General features: G+C 53.6%; 1 protein-coding gene across 13 annotated transcripts in view; it reads right to left on the reverse strand.

The window, feature by feature from the left end:
• SYTL3 (synaptotagmin like 3) overlaps positions 1-25912 on the reverse strand; it is an 88834-nt gene that overhangs the window by 45651 nt on the left and 17271 nt on the right. For 8 of the 13 annotated variants that reach the window (XM_070073321.1, XM_070073318.1, XM_070073323.1 and 5 more), the window contains 4 exons: positions 25493-25763; positions 22670-23206; positions 19826-20044; positions 9395-9459 (listed from right to left, as the gene is read on the reverse strand). In XM_070073321.1, the coding sequence (XP_069929422.1) occupies positions 9395-9459; positions 19826-20044; positions 22670-22779 (394 nt within the window). In that variant the 5' untranslated portion in view covers positions 22780-23206; positions 25493-25763. The other 5 variants (XM_051855198.2, XM_051855205.2, XM_051855197.2 and 2 more) reach the window with 3 other exon arrangements.

Consider the following 25912-nt stretch of genomic DNA (forward strand, 5'->3'; position numbering starts at 1 on the left):
GGCTAGCCCGGGGAACTTGGATTGAATGCTAGTGGTGGAGACACAAGCTACGCTGTGTTACTCGCGGAAGCCGCCGCGTGCAGAGAGAGCACGGGGCGTGAGTAGATAGGGAACGGGGCTGGCGTAGGCCGTGGTTCAGACGCGAAAGGGTTAGGCGTGGAGACCGCGGAGCGCGCGAAGCCGAGCCGCGCAAAGCCGGGAAGCTGCGCAGATGAGAGAGGCGCGCGGGCTGAAGCGGCGCAGAGCCGGGAACCCGCCGGCGGGGCGAGGTGCCGGGAAGCTGCGGGGATAAGAGAAACAGAAGTTTTAGAAGTAAAGTGAGAGAAATAGGAATGCTGGAAGATAGAAGTAAAATGGGAGAAATAGGAATGCCCGGAGATAGAGAAATAGAGAGAAATAAGGCCTCCCCTCAACATGCCAATTAGAAGGCTTGGATTCGGTCTGCCTAATCAAGTGAGGCGATGAGCACCTGCGGGCAGCTAGCAGCTTATGCGCCACAGGTCACCGAAGACAGGCACGAATTAACATCAGTAAGGCTTCCCCACAATACAACAATATTAAGCTTGGATTCGGTCTGCCTGATTTAAGGCGGTAAGCGCCAGCGAGCAGCTCGACCAGAGTGTGAGCTGCAGGTCACCGAAGATAGGCACAAACCAACACTAATAAGTCTCCCCCACAAAAGGCAATGAGAAGGCTTGGATTCGGTTTGCCTGATAGAGCTTGTAAGCCCCTGCAGGCTCGACCAGAGAATGCGCTGCAGGGCACCGAACACAGGCACGCATCAGCGCCTAAAAACCTCCTCATAACATGGCGAAGAGAGGACCCGGATTCGGTTTGCCTGATAGGACTTTTAAGAACCTGTGGCAACTCTAGCAAGTAGAGCAGAGTGTGTGCCGCGGGACACCGAAGACAGGCGCGTATCAACGCTAAAAAATAAAAAGAAAGGGGGATCTGTGGGGAGCAATCTGGACTAGACTAAGTTACTCGAATTAGGACTTATTCTATGCATCTGCTCTCCCACAATATGGCGCTGGGAGAGAAGTAAACAGCTTCCGCACAGCTGCCTCCAGTTCAACTAATAAACTGTAGGACTTGCTCCTGATTGGAGGAGAGCAGCGTACTCGGCGTGTGGGCAGCCGAGTTGGGATTGGCGGAGGAGGACTATAAAGGAGGAGAGAGACGGCATGCACCAGGAACATCTATGGGGAACATCTAAGGGAACCTGTGCAGCCCCCGAGAAAGCCGGCCGGCGGTGTGCCGCTCCCCTGCGGAAGTGGGGAATGCGGCCAGGGGGAACTGCCCTTCCACGGAGGTGGAAGGGATAGTAGCCAACCCGGGAAGAACCAGCAGCAAACCCGGGGAGGGCCGAGCAGACGAAAGAACAGCGCAGGGTTCAGTGTTGCTCCTCCACGAAGAGGGGGAGCGACACACAGCTGTCAGCCTTCCACCCGGGGGCGCTCATCCCATACCTAACAGCCCAGTTCCAGTCCTGGCTCCTCCCCTTCCAATCCAGCTTCCTGCTAGCATGCACCCGCGGAGGTGGCAGGCGATGGCTCAACTACTTGGGTCCCTGCCACCATTTGAAAGACTTAGCTTGAGTTTTGTTACAGTGGTGCTTGCATTGCACCATAAATCTTTTCACATATGTATCCATTTCTATAACAGATTCAGTTCTTGACTCCTGGCTTCAGCCTGGCCCCAGCCCAGCTTTTGCCAGCATTTGGGGAGTGAACCACTGTACGGGAAATCTGTCTGTCTCCGTCTCCCTCCCTCTCTTTTTTTCTCCCCTTTCCTCCCACTACCTCTGTGTCCTTTCAAATAAATAAAATTTTTAAACATCATATTTTTTTTAAAAAAGTACATGCATTTACAGGGAAGTGCCAAAAGAGGGCGCCACCTTTTTAGGTTTAGCAGAAGCCAAAAGAGTAGTGATTTTCAGGGTTATTAGTAATCTAGAAATTTCCATAATAATGATTCATTAACCTTGCTCCTTTACCAGTGACTCTGAGATCTAAAGTGCCTCCAAGGAACTCCCTGAGGGCCCCTCCCCCAGCCCCTCTGAATCCAAGGCTCCGAGAGGGAAGCTGAGAACTTTGAACTTGAAGCAGCTTCCAGCTGACCCTGGTGCAGGGCTCCCCGGGACCACGCTGAAAACACAAGTCCTTGCATTGTGGCTTGGCCGGTAAAGCCTCCGCCTGCAGTGCCAGCATCCCACAAGGTGCAGGTTCCAGTCTCGGCTGCTCCACTTCCAACCCTGCTCCCTGCTAATGGCTTGGAAAACAGTGGAGGATGGCTCAAGTGCTTGGGCCCCTGCCACCCACATGGGAGACTCAGGTGAAGCGCCCGGCTCCTGGCTTTAGCCTGGCCCAGCCTGGCCATTGCAGCCATTTGGGGAGTGAACCACCAGATGGAAGGTGTCTCTCTCTCTAACTCTGCCTTTCATATAAACAATCTTTTTAAAATTTTAAGAAATCTACGTATGCAGACACGTGCACAGTTCTACAGTGAGCATGCATCACTTCTACAGTTAGAATATGTGAAAGGAGAAGAGGGGCAGCGCTGTGGTACAGCAGGTTAATGCCCCGCCTGCAGTGCCGGCATCCCATGTGGGCGCAGGTTCGAGTCCTTGCTGCTCCACTTCTGATCCAGTTCCCTGCTAATGCACCCAAGAAAGCAGCAGAGGATGGCTCAGGTCCTTGGGCCCCTGCACCCACGTGGGAGACCCAAAAGAAGCTCCTGGCTCCGAATCTGCTCAGCTCTGGCCATTGTAGCCATTTGGGGAGTGAACCAGTGGATGGAAGACTTCTGTGTGTGTGTGTGTCTACCTCTCTGTGTAATTGTCTTTCAAATAAATAAAATAAATCTTCAGGTGGTGGGGGGGAGAAGCTGCCTCTGCTCAGGTGACAAAGGCAGGGGGAGCGGGGCCCACCCAGAGCCGTAGCTCAGCAGGGGGGCGAAAGGCGGAGGGAAGCCCTAGGCAGGCAGAGACGTCAGGTCTGCCAACTGATTGGATTAGGTATGGATGAAGAGGAGGGAGACAGGCTCGTGCACTGGGAGATGGAGGGAACGGAGCCAGCATTCCCTGGGATCCCTGGCTCGGCCTCCAAATCCGCCCCGGTGCTGGCTGCCTCCCGACAGCCACGCGCTGGCCGAGTCCCTCTGGCCAGGGCTGCAGCGCCTGCGTGGCCAATGGCACGTTGCTGAGATGGCAGTGGATGGCTGCTTTTAATTCTTTTGAAATATATATTTTAAAGGCAGAGTTACAGAGAAAGAGAGAGGGAGAGGCAGGGTGCTCTCCCACCTGCTGGTTCACTCCCCAAATGGCCATGACGGCCGGGACTGGGCAGGCTAAAGCAGGAGTCTGGAACTCCATCTGCATTCCCATATGGGAGACAGGGCTCTAAGTACTTGAGCCATCCCTGCTGCTTTCCCTTGCACATTAGGAGGAAGCTGGGCTGTGAGCAGAGCAGCCAGGACTTGAACTGGCAGTCCCATATGGGATGCCAGCATCACAGGCGGTGGCCTGGCCTGCTGTGCCGCAATGCCAGCCCGGGGTGTGACGGCTAAGCCAGGCCACCCACAAACAGTGTGGCAGGGCCCCGCCCTTCTCTTACTCTCCAATCGCTTGCCTGGGGGAAGGCAGTCACCCTGTGGAGAAGTCCACACAGCAGGAGACCGTGTCTTGGGCCGATACTGCAACATCTGGCCAGGTGCACGACTCCGCTCCAACACAGCAGAGCCTCGAGCCTCATATGACAGAACGACACAAAATAACCTCAACTGCTGCAAGCCGCTAAGTTTAGGGGGACTCATTACCAGCCACAGGTATCTGGGGTGCAGAAAGAGCATAGGTTTCAGCCGTCTTGGACCCTTTCCTGGCTGGAATCACTGTCTGCTATTTTAGCTTCCACTTTGGATGCAGGGGGCTGGAAAAAGCCTTGTTTACATCATTGCAATGGGGACACTGGAGAATATGTCAACCATACTTCTTCTCTTTTAAAAGATTATTTATTTGAAAGGCAGAACAACAGAGAGTGGGTGGCAGAGAGAGAGAGAGAAAGAGAGAGATCTTCCATCCAGTGGTTCACTCCCCAGGTGCCCACAACACCCACATCTGGGCAAAGCTGAAGCCAGAACCCTGGAACCCAAAACTCAACCCAGGCCTCCCATGTGTGTCAGGAGCCCAAGCACTTGGGCCATCTTCTTCTGCCTCCCCAGGCTCATCAGCAAGGAGCTGCATGGGAAGTGGAGCAGCCGGGACTCAAACTGTCACTCCAATAAGGGATGCGGCACCCCAGCATTAACTCCTCTTAACACAGCCCAGGGCTGAGGCTGTGGTGGGCTCCCTGCTAGGGTGCAGGGGGGCTGCTGGAGAGAGCTCAAGGACGGAGGTCCATTCCTTCCTGTTCCCCTCCTGCCCAGTCCATAGCAACTCACTAGGCCTGGGATGGTATTGCTTCCCATGGTGCGTGTCTGCTTCCCTTGCGGCTCACTCTTGCCTCTCCAGTCCTGTGTAACCCCTACATCGAAGCCTCAGTGAGTAACCACGCGATTCCTGTGTGCCTGACCTGCCTTTCGGCGACAGCACAGGTCAGTTTACATGTCCAGGGGTTGCCGCAGGCTCCCCTTTAGGGCCCCGAATGGAGGCAGGGCACCTCCCGATGAGCTCTGGAAGCCTTCCTCAGCTGGCCCCCAGAACCCGTCCTGACCACCTGCTGCAAACCTCACCCCGCCAGGCCTGCCTCCTCTCCCCCAGGCTGGCTTCTCCCTCCACCCAGGCCTCCCGAGCCCGACTCTGCCGAACGAGAAGAGCGAGACAACGAGACAGCTCAGCAACACAGACTGTTGGAGGTGGGCAGGCTCTGGGGTTTCAGGGTGTGCGCGCGCGTGTGTGTGCATGTGCGTGTGTGTGCGTGTGTGTACATGTGTGTGTGTGCATGTGTGTGTGTGCACGCGTTTTACATCTTAAGTGAAACAGAAGGGTTCATGCTTAGGCTGAATTTCCTCCCAATTTTTTGTCTGAAATTTCCCTTCCTGTGGAGTTGCTGGACAGAGAGCTTCAAGGTGTCAGCTTTCTCTTTCCTCCTCCCCTCCTTATTGCAAGTGAAGCACCACGGTAACCTCTGCTACTCACGCGCAAGACAAGGCGCTGCAAGGACATGAGATGGTAAAGTGCAGGAACACACTCGCTCACACTGTGCACACTCTCACACCCATGCACACAGACACACACACACGTGTACACACACATGCTCACGTCATGCACACGTGCTCACACCTATGTGCATGCAGGTACGCATGTTCACACCATGCACGCTTGTACACAGGCACACACACGTTCACACCCATGTATATGTAAGCATACACACTGATACCCATACATATATGCATGCTCACACGTGTACTCTAACCCCCATGCTCACACAGTGCACACTCTCACATCTGTGCACACATGCAGACACACACACCTGTGCACACTATCACATCCCTACACACACTCACCCTTGTGGACATGCACACATGTTCACACCCATGTATATGTAAGCATACACACTGACACCCATACATATATGCATGCTCACACGTGTACTCTAACCCCCATGCTCACACAGTGCACACTTTCACACACACGTGCACACTTTTACACACATATGTACACAGAGGCACATTCTCACATCTGTGCACACATGCACACACACTCACAGCTGTGCACACTATCACATCCCTACACACACTCACCCTTGTGGACATGCACACATGTTCACGCCCATGTATATGCCTGTACACAAACTGATACCCATACACATATGCATGCCCACATGTGTATTCTAACTCCCATACTCACACAGTGCACACTTTCACACACATGTGCACACTTGCACACACATATGTACACAGAGGCACATTCTCACATCTGTGCACACATGCACACACACTCACAGCTGTGCACACTATCACATCCCTACACACTCACCCTTGTGTACATGCCCTCATGTTCACACATACATTCATGCCTACACATACACGTAGATGCATGTGCGCACACACACCACACACGTTCATACACACACACATGCCCTGCCTTGGAAACGGATTCGCCTAACTGGAGTAATGGTGCTAACATTTCCAAGGACACGGGACACATCTTCAGTGAGTCAGTGTTGAGAAAGCTCGGGAATGCCATCTGCTACAGTGTTAGCATTTCTGAACCAGGAATTTGAGTGAAAGGAGGCGGGGTCATCTACCACCTAAAGAAGGCCCCAGAATACCGACACAAGAGTATTTTGGCCAGCATGGTGGTGCAGTGGGTTAAGCCACCGCTTGCAACATCACATCCCGAAAGGGTGCTGGCTTGAGCCCTGGATGTTCCACTTCCAATCCAGCTCCCTGCTAATGCCTGGGAAAGCGGCAGAAGAGCCAAGTGCTTGGGCCCCTGCCACCCACATAGGAGATCCAGATGGAGTTGTAGCCTCCTAGCTTCTGCCTGCCAACCCTGGCCATTACAACCATTTGAGTAGAAGTGCATTGTCTCTCTTCCTCCCTCCCTCTCCCTGCCTTCCAAGTAACTTATAGATAGATAGATAGATAGATAGACGGATAGATAGATAGATAGATAGATAGACGGATGGATAGATAGATAGATAGATATATAGATAGACGGATGGATGGATGGATAGATGAATGGATAGATAGATAGACAGAGCAACAGACCCAGAGAAAGCGCCTGCTGCTGGGTGCTTGCTGTGGCTGATTGGCCTGCAGGGGGCGGGCAGTACCTGCAGGGCGCAGCAGTTGGCACCCGGAGGACGAGCACACCCCAGGCAGGACCTGGGCTGGGGCTCTCTGGGGACACACAGGCTCAGTGTCTGGGGTATCAGATGTCACGGAGCGGGTGGAGGAAGCATCTGCCCGGTATGGCCGGGTGACAATGAGATTAAACGCGGCCTTGCTGACGTCAGAGGCTCCTGGCTTCCTGCAGACTTCCAGCAGGCCCTGCAGAAACGCCGCCATGTCCCGAGTGCCCAGAGGCAGGCACTGGACGGCCACTGTGCTCACACAAGCGGCCTCCCCCCCTGCCAGCCCGCTTCTGCCTAAGGCTAAACGCTTCTTCCTTGTCTTCAAACTGTCACCTCTTCTAGGCCCTCCAGGTCAGCCTGAGAGTCTGGGCTCACCTGTGTCATCACAGTGACAGAGGAACCATTGCAGACAGCTGTCAGTCATGCGTCACGCTGCCTCACCTGATGGCACTGACACGTGCACACCTTGTCCAGCTCTCTGTCGCACTCTGACTGGCACAACTCTCTTCATGGTTTTAAGTCCTGGCTACTGGCTACAGGCATGCACCCTGTGACAAGATAGTGCCCTTGGCACCACACGTCACACGTGCCCGCTGCCATCACTTCTGACGTCACCTGCTCTCTGTGGTCTCCAGGGAGTCAACCGTTCTGATCAAGTGTCACCAACGAGGCACTATGCTTGGGGCTTGGTGCTGTGGGGAGTCAACATTTTAAAAGCACGGGGCAGGGGTAGGCACTGGGCGCAGTGGGTAAGGCAGCACTTGGGACGTCTGCCTCCCACGTCAGGGCACCTGGGTTTGAGTTCTGACTTCACTCCCGATTCAGCTGCCTGCCAGTGCGCCCCTGGGAGGCAGCAGGATCCCAGCCACCCACGCGGGAGGTCTGCATGGAGTTCCAGGCTCCTGGCTTCGACCTGACCCAGCCCCAGGTACTGTGGGCACTTGAGGGACTGAAACGGAAGCTGCTGGATTTCCAGAGGAGGGGGATCCTCGCTCCAGGAAGCAGAAAGTCAGGGCAACTTCGTGCAGCACGGACCTGAAAGCGTGGGCCTCTCTCAGCAGGCGGACACGGAGGTACAGGAGGGAGGAAGAACCACACAGAGGTCATGGATGTTTAGTGAATGGATGGGGGCAGGAAACTTCCCCAAGTGACACAGGCGGACCAGGGACAGGCCCGAGAGATGGTGACACAGGCGGACAAGGATGGGCCCGAGAGATGGTGACACAGGCGGACCAGGGACAGGCCCGAGAGATGGTGACACAGGCGGACCAGGGACGGGCCCGAGAGATGGTGACACAGGCGGACCAGGGATGGGCCTGAGCGATGGTGACACAGGCGGACCAGGGATGGGCCTGAGGGATGGTGACACAGGTGGACAGGGATGGGCCTGAGAGACGGTGACACAGGCAAACCAGGCACAGGCCCGAGAGACGGTGACACAGGCAAACCAGGCACAAGCCCGAGAGATGGTGACACAGCAGACCAGGGATGGGCCCAAGCGATGGTGACACAGGTGGACAGGGATGGGCCCAAGCGATGGTGACACAGGCGTTCCAGGGATGGGCCCAAGAGCCAGTGACACAGGTGGACTAGGCACAGGCCTGAGAGACGGTGACACAGTGGACCAGGCACAGGCCTGAGAGACAGGTTAAGCCACCATCTGCAGCGCCGGCATCCTTTATGGGCGCCAGCTCAATTCTCAGCTGCTCCGCTTCCCATCCAGCTGCCTGCTAATGGCCTGGGAAAGTGGAGGAGGATGGCCCCTGCACCCATGTGGGAGACCCAGAAGAAGCTCCCGGCTCCTGGCTTCAGATCAGCTCAGCTCCAGCTGTCACGGTCATTGGGGGAGTGAACCAGCAGATGGAAGATCTGTGTGTGTGTGTGTGTGTGTGTGTGTGTGTCTTTACCTCTCTCTTGTAATTATCTTTCAAATAAATAAAAATAAATCTTAAAAAAATAAAGAAAGAAATTATGAGAGGCCATTGCTTTGCGTGGCGTTCCCGCGCTGGCCCCACAGACCAGACCAGTCCAAGGGGAGGCACTTGTACTGCATGCCACACCAAACCCAAACACCCAAACTCTGAGGAAGCTGACGGATCTGAAAACAGACCAGCTGCTCCGGCAAACAGCAGTCCCGTCCACCTCCTTCAGGAGAATACAGGAGTGCCCTCTGCCTGCCCAAACCACAGGGACTGTGACATAAACTGATGTCAACCCACCAGTACCCCAAATATCCTGGTGCCAACCCACCCACCCTAGGTGACCCGAGGGAGCCCGATGCTAACCCACCCAACCCTAGGTGACCTGAAGTCAACCAACCTGTGACCCGAGGGAGCCCGATGCACACCCACCAGCTTTTCTCCCACTGCTGTTTTTCCTGCTTCCTGTCTCACAGTGGGTGCCTTTTCCACTTTGTAGACCGGAAGCCGTTCATGCCAGGAATTGTCAGCAAAGCCACCCCAGCCCCTAACGTGTTGTCATCTCCTCACGACAACACCGAGCCCCACTATACTTTTTTCTGCTCAGAAGTCTTGACCCCAGCATTTGATGACAGTAGGAGTCTATCATACTCCAGTAAAAAGTTCAAGAGCACTTACCTTCAGCTGGAAATTTCTTAGCTCGCTCCTCAAAGAACCACTCTCCGGTTTTTATTTTCACATTTCTGAAAAATAAGCAGGCAGAAAGCAGGCTTCAGGCGAGATGGACATAGGCAGTGCTGCAGGGCACCCCAAAGGGTTCATGACAAACAGATGTGCATTAAAAACAATGCACATTGTCCATGAACTTGTTGGAGACCCCCAGATTCCCTCTTCTATGTGGCCCCAAAGGGCTGGGAAGGCAGTAACAGAAAATATTAATCCTGAGGTCAGCATTGTACAGTGGGCTAAGCCACCAGCATCCCAGGAGTGCCAGTGTGAGCCCCAGTAGCTCCACTTCCGATGCAGCTCCCTGCTAACGTGCCTGGGAAAGCAGCAGGAGATGGCCCCAGGACTTGGGCCCCTGCACCCACACGGGAGATCCAGATGCAGCTCCAGGCTCCAGCTTCAGCCTGGCCCAGTCATGGCTGTTGCAGCCATTTGGGGAGTGAAGCAGCAGAGGGAAGATCCCTCTGTAATTCAGCCTTTCGAATAAACAAAGTTTTTAAAATAGATTAATCTTGCAAGAGTTCTCAAAGTTCAACTTTGTCTCAAACACCTACTTTTACAGACTTCCCATAGGAAACGCAGGTTGACCACTGTGCCTTGTTAGCAGCAAACCTGTGCGCCTCTCAATCTGGGACGCCCTGCCCTTCATGCAATTCATACAGTAATGGATACACATCCCTGTCTGTCTCGGTCCAGCACTTATCACATACGTGATATTTTAAACAATAAATATATAAAGATTAAAAAGTTGCTATGAAAATAATCAATGTACCCACGTTAATGGTGAGAAGAAACGGCTTTGCAGATGAGCCACAGGAAAATTCAGGGCCGTGCATTTGGCGAGGACAGCTCAGCCTTAGGTTAAGTTTAGAATGTCTTTGCCACATGTACCCAGGGCCAGTGGGGTAGACTAACCCGAGGAGGTTCCTGAGAGGACTAAGTCTGGGCTGTGGGGTCAGTGTGCTTTGATGGAGATGCGGGGACTCCTTGAGAAACAGAGAACACAGCCTCTCCCTGGCCAGCTGGTCCACGGAGGCTGGGGTGCGGGGGGTAGGCAGGGCTATCCCTCCCCCCCGACTCAGCCTCGTGTATAGTCAGTGGAACACTTGCTAACTGCCCACAAGTGAAGCCCTAATGTGTGTGAAGAAATCACACTAAACCCCTACAAAGCTCAGAAAGGCAGAATTGTTAATTTCCTTTCAGGAAGTAAAAAAAGCAAACACCGATAACGCACCACACCAACTGGCCAATTCATTGGTTACGGAAGTCTAAGAAAAAACGTCAGCTTATGACAAATTATCTTTTATTAGCTATTTACTGAAATAACTTCTCCTCCAGGCTTGTTTAAGCTACGATGGACTCCGATGGACTTCTCTTAAGAATGCCAGCGCTGTCAGTGTATCACCACAAAAATACCCAGGTCCACATGTTTTTAAAAATCTCTCTCTTTAGGGTTACCAGTAATTGTTACAAGATATCAGTCACCTTTCTCCTTATCTGGGGAGAAACTGTAACTCACCAATGCCTAGTGGCTAGGATAGGAAACTATTTGTAGAGCGTTTAAGGATTTCTGAGCAGAATTTTGACCATCGGTTACTATCTTCCAGAACCAGAACCATAGCAAACGCGATAATGAATTTAGACAGATCAGCAAACGTGATAATGAATTTAGACAGATCAGCAAACGCGATAATGAATTTAGACAGATCGGAAGAGCGCACACCCACAACGCCAGTCCCTTGGAAACCAGCACTCAAAGGCCAGCAGGAATCAAAACCCAGAGCCCACAGGAAGACGAATGAGGTGCTGAACCCCACGCGGCCAGAAGCCCGGCACATACCAGCTGCCCCGAGCCGGGGCCGCCGCCTCCGTCCTCACCACGCAGGGCAAGGTGGGAGCGCCGGACAGCCGAGCAGGGCGGCCAACACGGAGGGCCCAGCCGACACAGACCTCACCCCCTGGGTTTCTCTTCCTGGTAGCAGAGACCATTTCGCGGATCTCCTCTTTCTGCAGCCCCCTGCACGTGGGACCACAAGCATCCCTGCCTGAGCTGAGCAGGCACAGGCGGACACTGACCAGGAGACACACAGTGTGGACAATGAAAACCCGTCACAGGGGGGAGGGGCGGAGGGCGGAGGCCCCTGAGCAAAGCACCCTTGCAGACACCTTGGCCAAAAGGAGCCCCAGGGCCGGCACTGGGTGGGTTAAGCCTCCACCTGGGACGTAGGCACCCACATGAGCGCCAGCTCACGTCCCGGCTGCTCCACTTCCGATCCAGCTCCCGGCTAATGCGCCTTGGAAGGCAGCAGACGATAGCCCAAATGCCTGGGACTTTGCCACCCACATGGGAGACCCTGATCCTGTTCCAGGCTCCCGGCTTTGGCCTGGACCAGCCAGAGCCGTTGCAACCACTTGGGGAGTGAACCAGCAGATGGAAGACCTCTCTCTCTCTCCCTCTCTTTGAAACTCTGCCTTTCAAATAAATAAAATCTTTTTTTTTTTGTTTGTTTTCAAAAAAAGAAAGCCTCTAGCCCTGGTTTCAGAACCTTACAAGCGGCAGTGAGGAGCCTATCAGCTAAGTTAATAACAGGAGTTAATTCGGCACAGAGATTCGGGCTCCTCTGTGATTAAAGAACCAAGGGATAAAAACAGCCGCGTCCTAAGCCATCTGGTGACCGGCACTCTCTGCGTCTGAGCCTGTGCCTTTGAATGCCAGATTCGGGTTACTCTCCCCTTCCTGCAGAAGCAGCCGTGTTGTAAGCAGTGATAACTTCCATGAGGATTCCCTGTCTACCGCAACTCCAAACTTAGCAGCTGGACACTTAACTGCTCTTCCTGTCCATTTCGGAGGTGAGCAGGGCCGGAGTCTCTGTGCTCCCGCAGCCGACACAGCCTGGTGCAACTCACCGTAACCAAAGGAAGCATTGTAGCGCTTCTTCCCAGATGAGTCCATTACAACTGAGCCATGAGCCCTGCCTGGACATTTCACTTTCCCAGCAAGAAGCAGACGCCTTCACATTTCTCAGACAGAATCGTCACTTGCGTCTTCAACGTTTTAAATGACATCTTGAAAGGCGAAAGTGCAGGGTGGTAGACAGAGCAGGCACAGAGTCAGGAGACCCGACTCACACCTGCTCCGAGCAGGCCCCTGCGTGCCAGCCACTGGAGTCACAACACCAAGCACGTGGTGCACAGGTGGCTCCTTAACACACGTCTGAGAGCTCCCATTCACGTCCACAGCCCTGAACCCGGCTACTGCTGTCATTCCCCTAGCAAAAGGGAAGGCACTGTTGCAAATTATGTTGGAAATTCTAGCACACGGCTATTCAAGGCTAAGTCGATGGAGGACCTAACACAAAGACGGCTTGGCCCCGTGGCCACGCTGCAATGCACTTTTATTTTTCATCCGAAGTTCCTGCACCTGCAGGTGGTTAAGCTCTTGCCACTGTGCTCTGGGCTCCAGAAAAAGCCAGCAACGTCCCCACATCTGCTCCTGGTGTTTTCACCTCTCCACTGGCAGGAGTCGGGGTCCCTGGGGTGCCTAGGGAAGTCCATCTGGGCAGATCTGCTCTGCAACCCACGCCTGAAGGCAAGGAAGCTGCCACAGAGCCTTCAAGAGGGTCTCAGTGCCTCACCAGGTCCACCAGCAGCAAACGCCCAATTAAGCAGCTGAGTATGGGAAAAATCAACGTGATCCCCTGTGGAGCTGCCCCAGCTGCTTGGCCGTCCCAGCTACACGAGGCTCCTGCGTGCACACAGCTGAACACATTTCCACTTCAAATAACGGAGCAGCTGAGGCGGCTTCGAGTTACAAAGCCAAAGAGCGGAGGCTTCCAGCAGCTCAGCAGATCTGACCTCAGTGTTCTTACAGGAAAAAGGGGCGATCGATGTGGTTCAAGCCGAGGCAACCAGGAGAGGAGTCAGAGAGACTAGAAGATGATTCGACAAGTGGCTACCACACTTCTTGCGAAACATTCCGGACCCTGCCTCGCCCTCAGGGGAGGCCGGCGTCCTTGGGTGATGTGCACGCTGCCCTCCCAGCTCTGCAGGGGCACCCCGAGAATCAGGGATAAGGTGGGGGCCAAAACGGGCAGGACCCACGGCCACGTGCACTGAAGTTCACCGCGGGCCATGCCCTACGGGTGGTGCAGGGCCGCAGTTGGGGAGGGGCGCTTAAAGCAGGCAAGTGATGGATGCCAAGCACCGTGCAGGCCAAGAAACAAGGCCTGTCTGTGGGTCACTGGAGTGACTCTGTGACTTCCGGTTTGCCCAGCAGATAACAGGTCTGAGAGGAAGACAGAAATTGGCCCTGCAGGTTGCCGGAGCTGTGCAAAGTGGAGGCCTGGATGGCAAAGTCTGGGTTGGGCGCCATGCGCTGCCCTCCCCTCCCCCAAGGATCCAAGGGAGGACCCCGTCAGGGCCAAGGGGCCCCGCCCACCACCCGGGGCCTCTGATTCCTGGAGCACAGCCCCACAAAAGGGGTGGTGTCGTGGGAACCAGAGCAAGCTTCCAGAAAGCCCCGTGTGTGACACCCACCTCTGTGCAAATGGAAGAGAAAGACCTAAGGAAACCCAGACGGAAGAGTGAAGAGGTGTGGGGAGCAACTGAGACTAGACTAAGTTACTGGAATTAAGACTTATTCTATGCATCTGCTCTCCCACAATATGGCGCTGGGGAGGAGTAAACTTCTATGCAGCTGCCTCCCGCCAATTTGACTGATAAGCTGCAGGAGCTGATCCTGCTCCTGATTGGAGGAGAGCAGCGTGCTCGGCATGTGGGTAGCAGAGTTGGGATTGGTGGAAGAGGACTATAAAGGAGGAGAGAGACAACATGCACCAGGAACATCTGAAGGAACACCTGAGCAGCCCCCGAGAGAGCCGGCCAGCGGTGTGCCGCTCCTCCGCGGAAGCGGGGAAAGTGGCAGGGGGTACTGCCCCTCCACGGAGGTGGAGAGGTCGGCAGCCAACCCGGGAAGGACCAGCAGCAAACCCGGGAAGGGCCGAGCAGACAAAAGAACAGCGCAGGGTCCTGTGTCGTTCCTCCGCAAAGAGGGGGAGTGACAAAGAGGCTCAGGCCCCAGGGAGACAGAGGCCACCAGCAAGGCCAGGGCAGGGAGGACTCTGTGGCCAGCAAGCAGCAGAACCGAGAGCCTGGGCAGTCGCATGAGCGAAGACGCTTGCCCAGAACACGAATGAGAAAGCAAGACACTCAATGTTGCAGGAGAGGACAACACACACAGAGGCCGTGGCCAGTCCACCCTGCACAATTCAGTTCTCCCCAAAGAAGTCAGGGCCAGTGGCGTCAAAGGGCGACCAAAGCAGGGGCATGTGCTGTGCTACAGCAAGTCAGGTGGCTCCTTGGACAACTGCGCCCCGGATCGGAGCCTGGCTCGGGTCCCGCTCACTTCCCGCCCAGCCTCCTGCTGATGGGCACCCTAGCAGGCAGCAGGCGATGGCTTGAGCAGTGGGGTCCCTGTCACCCACGGGAGAGAACTGAACGGAGCTCCTGCCTGTTGGTTTCTGCCTGGCCCAGCCCTGGCTATTGTGGGGTGACCCAGTGGATGGAAGATTTTTCTTTCTCTCACTCTCCTCTCTCTCTCCATCTCTTTCTCTGATACTCTGCCTTCTAAATAAATAAAAATAAACTTAAAAGCTACATGCATTTAAAACTTCTCTAACTAAAAGAATAATCAGATGTGAGTGAAAGTGTTACTGAATTTAAAAGCAGGCAAAGCCACTGGTTTGACTCATCAGCTCAAAAGAATGCTGCCTATTCCAGAAAACTCAACACCCCCCAGATAAACCTTAGAAACCGCTTTTTAATTTCAAGGAAAACAACGCATCTCCAGTGCATAAAAACCAGGTAATGACATGGAAAGCAAGCCCGCCTCAAGCGTCTCTGTCACATTACATTCCAAAGATGAGGATACGTTGCTGACTTTCCTGATTAAAAGGTTTCGACTCGGGATTTTAAAACCCAGGGAAGTCATTGCTCCGGAGGGAAGCCCCTGAAAAGCACTGTCACTTACGCAGTGACCTAGAAAACCCGGCACCCACACGCTCCCCTGTAAAACATAAAATCAAAATATAGAACTCGCACATCGGAAAACCGTGATCTCAAAAGACAGGCAGCAGGCACTGAGCTGGGTTCAGGTGTAGAGGCTGCGACCGACGGAAGTGTTGGAAGTTAATTAGGCAGTTACAGAAATAACGTGCAAGGCGATGCTATATAACTTCAATAAGGATACGATTATAGAGTTTTGCAAAATGATTTGCTAAATGAATAACATTTATTAGACACTTTCTCTGGGATCGCACTAAGAATTTACCCCGTGTTGAACGGTCTTGAAGGGTCACGGGCACATTGGACTGGATTTCATCATGAACTCCAGGGCCACACTCCAACCATGGATTTCTACACCGAGTCACACTCGTAAGTCCTCGTCCCCAGCTCCCCACGCGTGCCTTGTCTTCACAAATGTCTGCTGTCCCCCTACTTGCCCACAGCGCAGCCACATGGCTCCTGCCCTGCCTTCTGTTGTCCAGCAGCACTGGAAGATCCCTTTTCCTTCTCTTCCATGCTCGTTTTAAAAAGATTCAGGGCTGCCATTGTGCTGCAGCAGGTTACACCAACGCTAGCAATGCCGGCGTCCCATAAGAAGTGCCAGTTCAAGTCCCAGCTGCTCGGCTTCCAATCCAGTTCCCTGCTGCTGTGCTTGGTCCAAGTCCTTGGGTCCCTGCCTCGCGAGTGGGAGACCTGGAGACTCCTGACTCCTGGCTTCAGCCTGGCCCAGCCCCGACCACTGTGGTCACTTGCAGCCATTTGGGGAAGGAACCAGCAGATGGAAGACCTCTCTCCTTCCATCTGTAACGCTGCCTTTCTAATCAATCAATCAATCAATCAATCAATCAATCCAGACATCTCCCTGCCACACCCAATTGCATTTCTCTACTAATTCCCTGGGGAAAATATTTCCATCGTCACTCATGGCTCTGCAAGGAGTCACAGAATGAAGTCTCCTTGATCAGTTTCCCTCCTCTCAACTCACTCCTACCTCATCCCTAACTCAGAAGGTAGCCCAAGACCGTCTTTCTCTGAGTAATTTCCCTACTTCTGCAAGCCCACACACGCCCCTGGGTTCAACCACCAACGCACGGGATCTTCTCTGGTTCACAGAATAACTCAAGTGGATGCTACTGTCATGAGGTCACAGCACAGTGGCCAGGTCCAGCATGGAACTCATTTCTCCCCAGGACCACATCCCAGCCTCTCACACTAAAAATCTCAGAACTTTTTTTTCTTTTATTTGTAAGGTGGAGAGATGGGGGAGGGGGAGGGGAGATACAGAGGGAGGGAGGGAGGGAGAACCCTCCATTCACTGGTTCACTCCCCCGATGCCTGCAAGGGCCAAGGCCAGAGCCAGAAGCCGGGAACTCAACCCAGGACTCCCACATGGATGGCAGGGACCCAACTACTTGAGCCACCGCTGCTCGCTACATTAGCAGGAAGGGACCAGGAGCCAAACAAGCGCTGTGAAATGGGATGTGGGTGTCTTAACCGCTGGGCCAAACGTCCACCCCCAGCAATCGTAGCTGCGCCAGACATTCGAGCCTCTGTGTGCTATCAGTTAACGTGGAAAGAACACAATCTCACAAAAGAAGAGTAAGCTGAACTTGCTAAAAAAATGAACTTGCTGCAATGTGTTTATTTGAATATTTTGAAAAGATTTTTATACCATGGCAAACTATACATAAGAACATTTACCGTTTTAGGCGTTTTTAAAGTTTTCAGTTCAGTGGTGTTCAGGATAACTCTCACTGCTGCCCACCCATCACCACCATCCATCTCTGTGTTTTGCTTGTCTTTTCTTTTTTTAAGATATATTTATTTATCGGGGCCGGCACTGTGGTGTAGTGGGTGGAGCCAGGGCCTGCAGTGCCAGCATCCCATATGGGAGCCGGTTCTAGTCTCAGCTGCTCCACTTCCAATCTGGCTCTCTGCTGCAGCCTGGGAAGGCAGTGGAAGATGGTCCAAGTGCTCGGGCCCCTGCACCTGCATGGGAGGCCCAGAGGAGGCTCCTGGCTCCTGGATTTGAATTGGCACAGCTCCAGTCATTGCGCCAATTGGGGAGTGAACCAGCGGATGGGAGACCTCTCTCTCTCTCTCTCTCTCTCTCTCTCTCTCTCTCCTTTCTGTGTAACTCTGCCTTTCAACTAAATAAATAAGTCTTTAAAAAGATATATTTATTTAGTTGAAAGGCAGAGTTACAGAGAAAGTGAGAAAGGGAGCACTAGAAAGAAAAAGAGATCTCTGCTTGTTCAATCCCTAAATGGCTGTAACGGCCAGGGCTGGGTCAGATTGAAGCCAGGAGCTGCATCCAGGTCTCCTGTGTGGGTGCGGGGGCCCAAGCACTTGGCCATCCTCCACTGCCTTCCCAGGCTGCAGCAGAGAGCTGGACTGGAAGTGGAGCAGCCGGGACACCAACTGGCACCCTGGGTCACACATCAGAGCTCCTGGACTCAAATCCCAGCTCCGCTCCCAATTCTAGCTTCCTATTACCCCACATGGCAGACCCAGATGAGTTCCCAGTCCTGGCTTCAGCCTGACCCAGCCGCATCTGGGCTGTGAACCAGCAGATAGCAGCTGTCACTCTCTCAGAATTAAACAAACCAAAAAAAAAAAAAAAAAAAAAAAACACACCTCTCCTGGGTCCCGCTAAGTGAGGAGTTGTGGCATTCAAATACCCTAGAGTCTTCCAAAAACCCATCTTGGTTTTGGTCCTGAAATAACACAACAGCTGAGTGGACGTCTGGAGAGAATGCAGACGGGGAGTGGGGTCGCGGGAGGACGAGCCCCAAGGGACTGCGAGGGTCTCCCCGCGCCGCTTCCTGTGCTAACGCACTCCTGATATTGCAGCGAGCTTGGGCGGTTTGGAAGAACCTCCGTATTTCAAAAGAAGGAAGCTGGGGTTTTGGAAGTCACACTTCCTGCACTTGGCGGTCAAGTTACAAGGCCGGCTGGGCACCCTCCGGGGCGGGGTCTCGCCACCGTCAGCTTCCTGCGCCTTGGCCTCAGCTCTTATCCTCGGTTCTGATTTTCACTTCACAGTGAACTCTCAGAGGAAGAGCAGCTGCAGAGGAATTCAACACCTCCCCAGGCCGTGCCGCCCGTGAGACTTCAGCCATGAGAGGACTTTGAAAAGTGCATGAGAAATGCCAAGAAACGGTGGCAGGTTGGGTGCGAACGTTTTGAAATCCATGCGCCGATTTTTTTTGGTGACGCGTGTTCCCCATGAACTTTTTGAAGATCTCCCCACGTGTGCAGGGATTTCAAAACTTCGTGCTCATCTTTTCATTCCATTTTCCACGACCTTTCTCAAGTCCCCATATATATATGTGTGTGTGTGTGTGTGTGTGTGTGTGTGTGTGTATAGTTGGCAGCCCGGGCGTCCGCTGGCAGGCTCAGCAAAGCCTGAAAGACTCAGCCTCCGCGCCTGAAGCAGGTGTGGGAGAGTCACCGAGGGTCAGCCCACGTGGCGGGGCACAGGCTCAGAGCCACAGAGGGTGCGGTGCCAGGGCGAGGAAGTCACGCCGGACGATGGGGCTCCACAAAGCCTCGCCCAGGGACAGCACATTTAAGCAGACTACAGTCAGGTCAGGATGGCCCTCCTGAGCGAGCCAGAGCCACCGTCCCACGCAGCACTGCGTGCGTGCCTCCTGACCGCGACCCCGGCCACTCACGCCTGCACTGCCGTGACAAGAAGCCATTTCGGGGTCTCCCAGTCCCTGACTTCTCTCCTCAGTTCCATGACGCCCTGCGGCTGCTCTCGCCCAGCACAGATGCCCAAGGAACCCCTGACCAGCTCATGCTGGCTTTGAACCCGCTGACTTCCAGAGTGAGTCATTCAGCATTGCCAGTCCCTTGTTCCTGCGTGGGTGAAACCTCCCAGCACCGGAAGATGGGAACAGGTGTACATTCAGTCTGTCACCAGTTAGAAGCACGCCCACTGCTTCATCCGACCGTCAGGTGAGGCCAGGCCAGCCGGCCTCCTTCACAGAGGCCCCTTCAAAGCCGCACGGGGTCACCCCAATATCCCGACGTTAAAGCCTCAGCACTTGGACTGAAGCACCCCACAAGAAATACACTCTGATAAGCTAAGGCTCCTCCTTGGCAGCACCAGAGGCGTCCCCACCCCCTCGTTAGCCCGTGCTCAGCCCTTGCAAACAACACAATCCTGTCTATACAGTGAAGTGTGTATTCCAATAAAAGAACCCCCGAGTGGAGAAAGGTCGCTGAATTCTGGGCGGTCTGTGCACCCCACCTATAGAAGGGTCTGGGGGAGACGGCTCAGCGGGAGGGGTCCGCCGCCCCGGCCGCGCTCACCTGTCCTCGAAGCACACGGTGCACTTCCAGGTGCGGGTCCTCCGCAGGAACACGCGGCACTCGGAGCACACGCAGTGGCTGCAGCCCTGGCACACGGCGCCCCGGTTCAGCAGGAGCCCCAGGGGCCGCTGGCAGCGGGCACAGCACTTCTCTCTGTACTCCCGGCTCGAGCTCTTCGCCCCTTGCCACCGGAGATGCCGCAGGTGCGTTTTCAGTTCCCTGTGGCCCACAGCATTAAATGAGACAAGACCGGGTGGGACGCCAGAGGCCAGCCTGCAGGGCAGGACCCCCAACAGCGTGGCCATGGCCATCCCACAGCCCACTGCCCCAGGTTCCAACATGGCTGGGGGAGCTGGGCCGCTCATCCAACCTCTCAGGGCTGTCTCGGGTTTGCTCAACTGTGAAACAGAGAAAATACAACCTCCCTCCCTCCCAGTTTCCAGTGAGGATTCCCTGGCAAAGCATAAACCTTATGGTGCAGAGGGGCTGGCTGCTAATTTTGTTCTTGGTTCATCCCTCGGTGCCCAAGGGTCATTAGCATAGCAAGCAAGAAGAGAGAGAGAAGAGGAAAGGAGAGAGAAGGGGTGTCCATTCTAATAGACCAGGCACAGCAAGATCTCAAATACACTGCATACATCCCTGCTTTGTATAGGTTACCCAGTACAGTTAACCAGTGCTGGGGCTGGCACTGTGGCACAGGTCAGCCATTGCAACGCCACTGGCATCCCATGTAGGAGTATGGATTTGAGTGCCAGCTGTTTCACTTTTTTTTTTTTTTTTTTTTTTTTTTTTTTGACAGGCAGAGTTAGACAGTGAGAGAGAGAGATAGAGAGAAAGGTCTTCCTTCCGTTGGTTCACCCCCCAAATGGCCACTACGGCTGGCGTGCTGCACCGATCTGAAGCCAGGAGCCAGGTGCTTCCTCCTGGTCTCCCATGCAGGTGCAGGGGCCAAGGACCTGGGCCATCCTCCACTGCCCTCTCGGGCCACAGCAGAGAGCTGGACTGGAAGAGGGGCAACCGGGAAAGAACCGGTGCCCCAACCAGGACTAGAACCTGGGATGCCGGTGCTGCAGGCAGAGGATTAGCCTAGTGAGCCGCGGCACCGGCCAACTGTTTCACTTCTGACCCAGCTCCCTGCTAGTGCTCCTGAGAAAGCAGCAGAAGCAGATGGCCCAGGTGGGTCCTGCCACCACGTAGGAGACCCAGAGGGAGTTCCAGACGCCTGATTTCTGCCTGGCCCAGACTAGGCTGTTGTGGTCATTTAGAGAGTGAACCAGCGGATGGAGGATGGAAGATCCTCTCTCCCTCCCCCCCCTCCTCTCTCTCTTCTTTCTTACTCTGCCTTTCAAATAAATCTTTCTTAAAAATTAACTGATTCTGTGTTTTCACCATCCTGTTTTATGGTTGTCAGTGTTCTCTCAGCTTCTGATTCCCCTAGACAACAGTCATAATGCACCAGGACATCGAACTGGACCCCCAAAAGTGTCACTAATCAGAGCCTTCTTTTCTGTTGTCTAATTTTAGAAGGCAGAGTCACGCCCAGGAAAGCAGGATTACATCAGACGGACTTCAAAAGTCGATGTCCAGGATTTACTGTACAACAAATGTTGGAGCCAAACACCCTCTCCCCAGCATCAGTGTTACCATGTTAATATTCCAGGAGTCAGGGTTAAGGCCACCGCCTGAGATGCCAGCATCCCGTATGAGTGCTGGGTTCAAGTCCTGGCTGCTCCACTTCCCTCTAGCTCTCTGCTAAAGTGCCTGGGAAAGCAGTGGAGCTCGGCTCATGTCCTTGGGTCCCTGCCACCCATGTGAGAGACCCAGATGGAGTCCCTGGCTCCCGGCTTCAGCCTGGCCCAGTCCTGGTCATTGTGGCCATTTGGGGAGTGAATCGGTGATGGAAGATCTCTTTCCCTCTCTGTCCCTACTTCTGTGTCACTTTGCCTTTTAAATAAATAAATAAACCTTTAAAACTAATATTCAGAATGTCTCTGTCACTGAGAGCTCTTGAATCCCCAAAGAAAACTCCATCTTCCTCAGCATCTTCCAGTGTCTAGTGGAGCACCATTTACAGGGATATTTAGAAAGTTCTGGAATAACCAGGGAGGCTGGAAAGCAGCACTGTCCCTCTGGTCAACCACAAAGTCTCCCTTGTTTCGCAAGCTTTGGATTGTCCAAAGTTTTATTTTATGTATGTGTTTTTCTTGGGAGACTCTGAAAGAACTCGGTCATTAGAAACAAATCCTATTCCATCTGCTTATCTTCTAAATCCCCCCCCCCCCCCCACTCCTCAGCCTTGATAAACAGGCACCACGGTGTTGCAAAGCGGCTCTGGCGACAGACACCGCTGACCGTCGGCGCTCACCCTCGGTAGCAGCTGGGGCAGACCACACAGAGCCCCCTGCCATGCACTCGTCAGCGAGCCAGCAGGGCAGGTTCAGCGTTTAACTGGGAAGTGAAAGCAAGCCCAGGAAAACAGGAGGGGGTTCCTCTGGCCCGCGGTTCCAGAGCTGCCACCTTTGAGCTTTCGGGTACCTCCAGAAACGAGGTAGGAAAACCCTGAATTGGGGTCTTTCCCTCGAGCAGTGTCCCAGAAGCCCGAGAGCTTCGCTTGAGTTATCCTCACCAAGAGGGCGAATGGATAAGCAGACGACAGCAGACTTCTGGCAACAGGGCAGCCCTGCCTCCCGCCCCCGCGTCCTTGCCATCCTTCAAGTTCAGTTCAACAGCAAGGACACTCTGCACACACCCTAGGGCAGAGGCCCTTGGGGAGAGAGGAGTGACAGGAAAGCAGCCATCAGCCTGGGACTAGCAGCTCCCAGCCCTGCCCAGGACACAGCCTACCGGATCCTCTCCTCCTCGATGTTCCGGACAGCCTGGTCGCGGTATAGGACCTGCAGGATGAGCTCCCGTTCCCGCTCCTGCAGGGAATTCAGATCCACTTCCTGGGCCATGTTCTCTGTCTCTTCTGGGCCCCACGTTGGTCAGTGGCGTTTACAACACAGGCCGCGTGTTCCTCGAAAGAGCTCCCTCCCCTGTCTCAGGGGAGCTGGGGTTCGGCTTGTGTGCCTCTCCCCCTATTTGACTGTTTCATACCCTTTGGGAGAGAACCCCCCGGGGAAGCTGCCCTCTGCCGAGTCACTGTGCCACCTGGGCTGCCGCGGCGGCCTCTGACATCCGCCCGAGACAAAGGCGTATCTCAGTTCTGAGGTTTTGCCGGAGATTGTTATAAATTATGCACAGCTCCGAGCAGTTGATTTCTGCAAAGCAGAAGCAATCCCCAGGCTCAAGAAAGTTGGTGAGGGCAACCAGAAGGGCGGTGAGGACCAGGAGGCTCTGCACTTCCCCCAGTGGCCACGGGAAGCCCAGCTCTGCAAACGCCTGCAGAAAAGACAAAATGCTCCGTGCAGGCAAAGCTCGGGGCTTCCTGCTCTGCTGATGATGTGCGATTTCAAATTCCACAGAGTCAGACCTCTAAAAGCCTCAATCTTCCCAACGTGAATCCTGTAGCTTCCGTGGCCAGAGGCACGCAGTGTATGGGTGGTCTGCATCAGCGTCATAAGTTAGGAGAAGCAATGTTCTCCAACACGAGCTATTATTTTCATGAACAACCTCAAATCTCAAAAAAAAAAAAAAAAAAAAAAAAAAAAAAAACAACTCTCCCTCTCTCTCTGTAATGCTTTTGAAATAAATAAATCTTTTAAAATTAAAGAAACCTCAAAAACATTGTAATCAATTAGGGACGAATGAAGTGGCATCACCACAACTTCGATCGATCAATTATTTAGGATCTTCAGACGTTTTCGAGAGCTGCGTCAACTCTCGTACCTGTTCAATGCCCGCTGAAAGGTCCTGCCCACGTCCTCGGATCCAGAGAATACCATGCCACTCTGGTTCTCAGTCTGTGAATCCCCTAGGAATCGGGCATCCTTGCAGCGGAAGCTGCCCTTCCCTGGGCTGGGTGCGCACAGGACACTAACTTAGCGTCCAGCGCACGAATGGGAGGTTAGCAGAGCCAGAAGGCAACACTCTGAGCAAAGGTTCCTAACCCTTCGGCTTCACCTGTGATAGTCCGTTGAAGCCCAGGCATTTAAATGCATAAAATAAAATATATTGCATTACAGAAGAAGTTGGTTATGTGGAAATTTTTTTTAAAGTTTATGTATTTGTTGAAAGGCAGAGCAACAAAAAGAAAGAGACAAAGACAGAGAGACAGAGAGAAAGAGGTCTTTACCTGCTGGCTCGCTCCCCAGTGCCTGCAACAGCCGGGGCTGAGCTAGGCCGAGCTAGGAGCCAAGAACTCCATCTAGGTTTCCCAAGTGGGTAGCAGTGCCCCAAGTACTTCAGCCAGCCTGCCAGGGTGTGCATCAGCTGGAAGTTGGATGTGAGCAGAGGTGGGACTTGAACCCAGGCACGCCCATATGGGATGTAGTTGTCCACTCAGTAACGGTTTTAACCCATTGCATCACAACACCCACCCCACATACAAAAACATTTTTTAAATGATGGGGCCAAGGGGCCGGTGCTGTGGCATAGCAGGTAAAGACACCACCTGCAATACCAGCGTCCTATATGGGCACTGGTTTGTGTCCCGGCTGCTCCACTTACAACCAGCCCCCTGTTAATGTGCCAGGGAAAGCAGCAGAGGATGGCCCAAGTGCTTAGGGCCCTGCCACCCACATGGGTGGCTCCTGGCTTCGGCATGGCCTAGCCCTGGCCGTTGCGTCCATCTAAGGATGGAAGATCGACTTTCTCTCTCTCTCTCTCTCTCTCTCTCACTTTCTCTCTCTCTCTCTCCTACTCTGCAAGTCTGACTTTCAAAATAAATACATAAATCTTTTTAAAAAATTATGGGGCCGACATTGTTGCACAAGGTGTAAAACCACCGCTTTTGATGCCAGCATCCCATATCAGAGTGCTAGCTTGAGTCCTGGTTGCTTCACTGCCAATCCAGCACCCTGCTAATGTGCCTGGAAAAGCAACCAAAAAATGGCCCAAAGACTTGGGCCCCTGTCACCCACAAGGGAGACCCAGATGGAGTTCCTGGCTTCAGCCTGGCCCAGCCCTGGCCATGGTGGCCATTTGAGGAGTGAACCAGCAGATGGAAGATTCTCTCTCTCTCTCTCTCTCTGTCACTCTGCCTTTCAAACAAATTTTTAAAATTACAACATAGCAATATATAAGTTCATGGAGACATGAAGTCAGATCTGGCAGTGATGTGGCCACTGCTGTAGTCTAAGTGGTAATGAGCGCATTGTTTGGAAGTATCTACAACATTCAATGTAGCATGAAAACATGTGCAGTTTCAGTCTGGGGACAAAGTCGCACGTCCTGATGATTCCACTGTGGTTTGTTGTCTCTTCAAGGGGTCTTCAAAAAGTTTACAGAAAACGTGTATTACAAAGAAACTCTGAATGGATTCAAAGGTTCTCTGCCCCAGACTTTGCACTAAACTTAGCTTTTAATTCCATTTTCCCACAAACTTTGTGAAGCACCCTCATATGCACAATTTAAGGAAATAGTAAATTACGGTTAAAGGAGAACGAAGAAGATGCAATTTTTTTTCCCCATCCAAGTTCCTGGGACTGCAAGCTAAGGACTGCTGACTTCAGGGCTTCTACAAGACTTTGTCAGTTTCTCTATTGTAAGATAGATTGTAACACTTACCCCAGTAGCAGAGATAGCGGGCCAGGAGGACTCAGAGCCCAGGAAGGGAAGCTGCTGGCCTCCAGTCTCCAACAAACACACAAGCACCTGCTCTCTGAAGACGCCCTAGCTGGACAGCAGGAAGGCACAGGCGGCTAGGACTCCGGGCTGTCACTCCGAGGGCTGGTGGATCACGGTGCCAGCAGGGGCAGAGCTACCTGCCTCCGGGGTGCTGGGTTTCCAGAGGACCAGACAGAACTAGCAGATCTTAGCTTCCTGAGGCTCTGAATCTCTGGAAAAGAGAAAAGCAGTGGTAAAGAGGGGGTGGTGGGGGCTGTGGTGTGGTGTAGCACATACAGTCACTGCCTGTGATGCCACTTCCCACATGGGCGCTGGTTCAAGCCCCGGCTGCTCCACTTCTGATCCAGTTCCCTGCTTGCG

The sequence above is a fragment of the Oryctolagus cuniculus genome, chromosome 5 (genome assembly GCF_964237555.1).
Source record: "Oryctolagus cuniculus chromosome 5, mOryCun1.1, whole genome shotgun sequence".
Lineage (NCBI taxonomy): Eukaryota > Metazoa > Chordata > Mammalia > Lagomorpha > Leporidae > Oryctolagus > Oryctolagus cuniculus.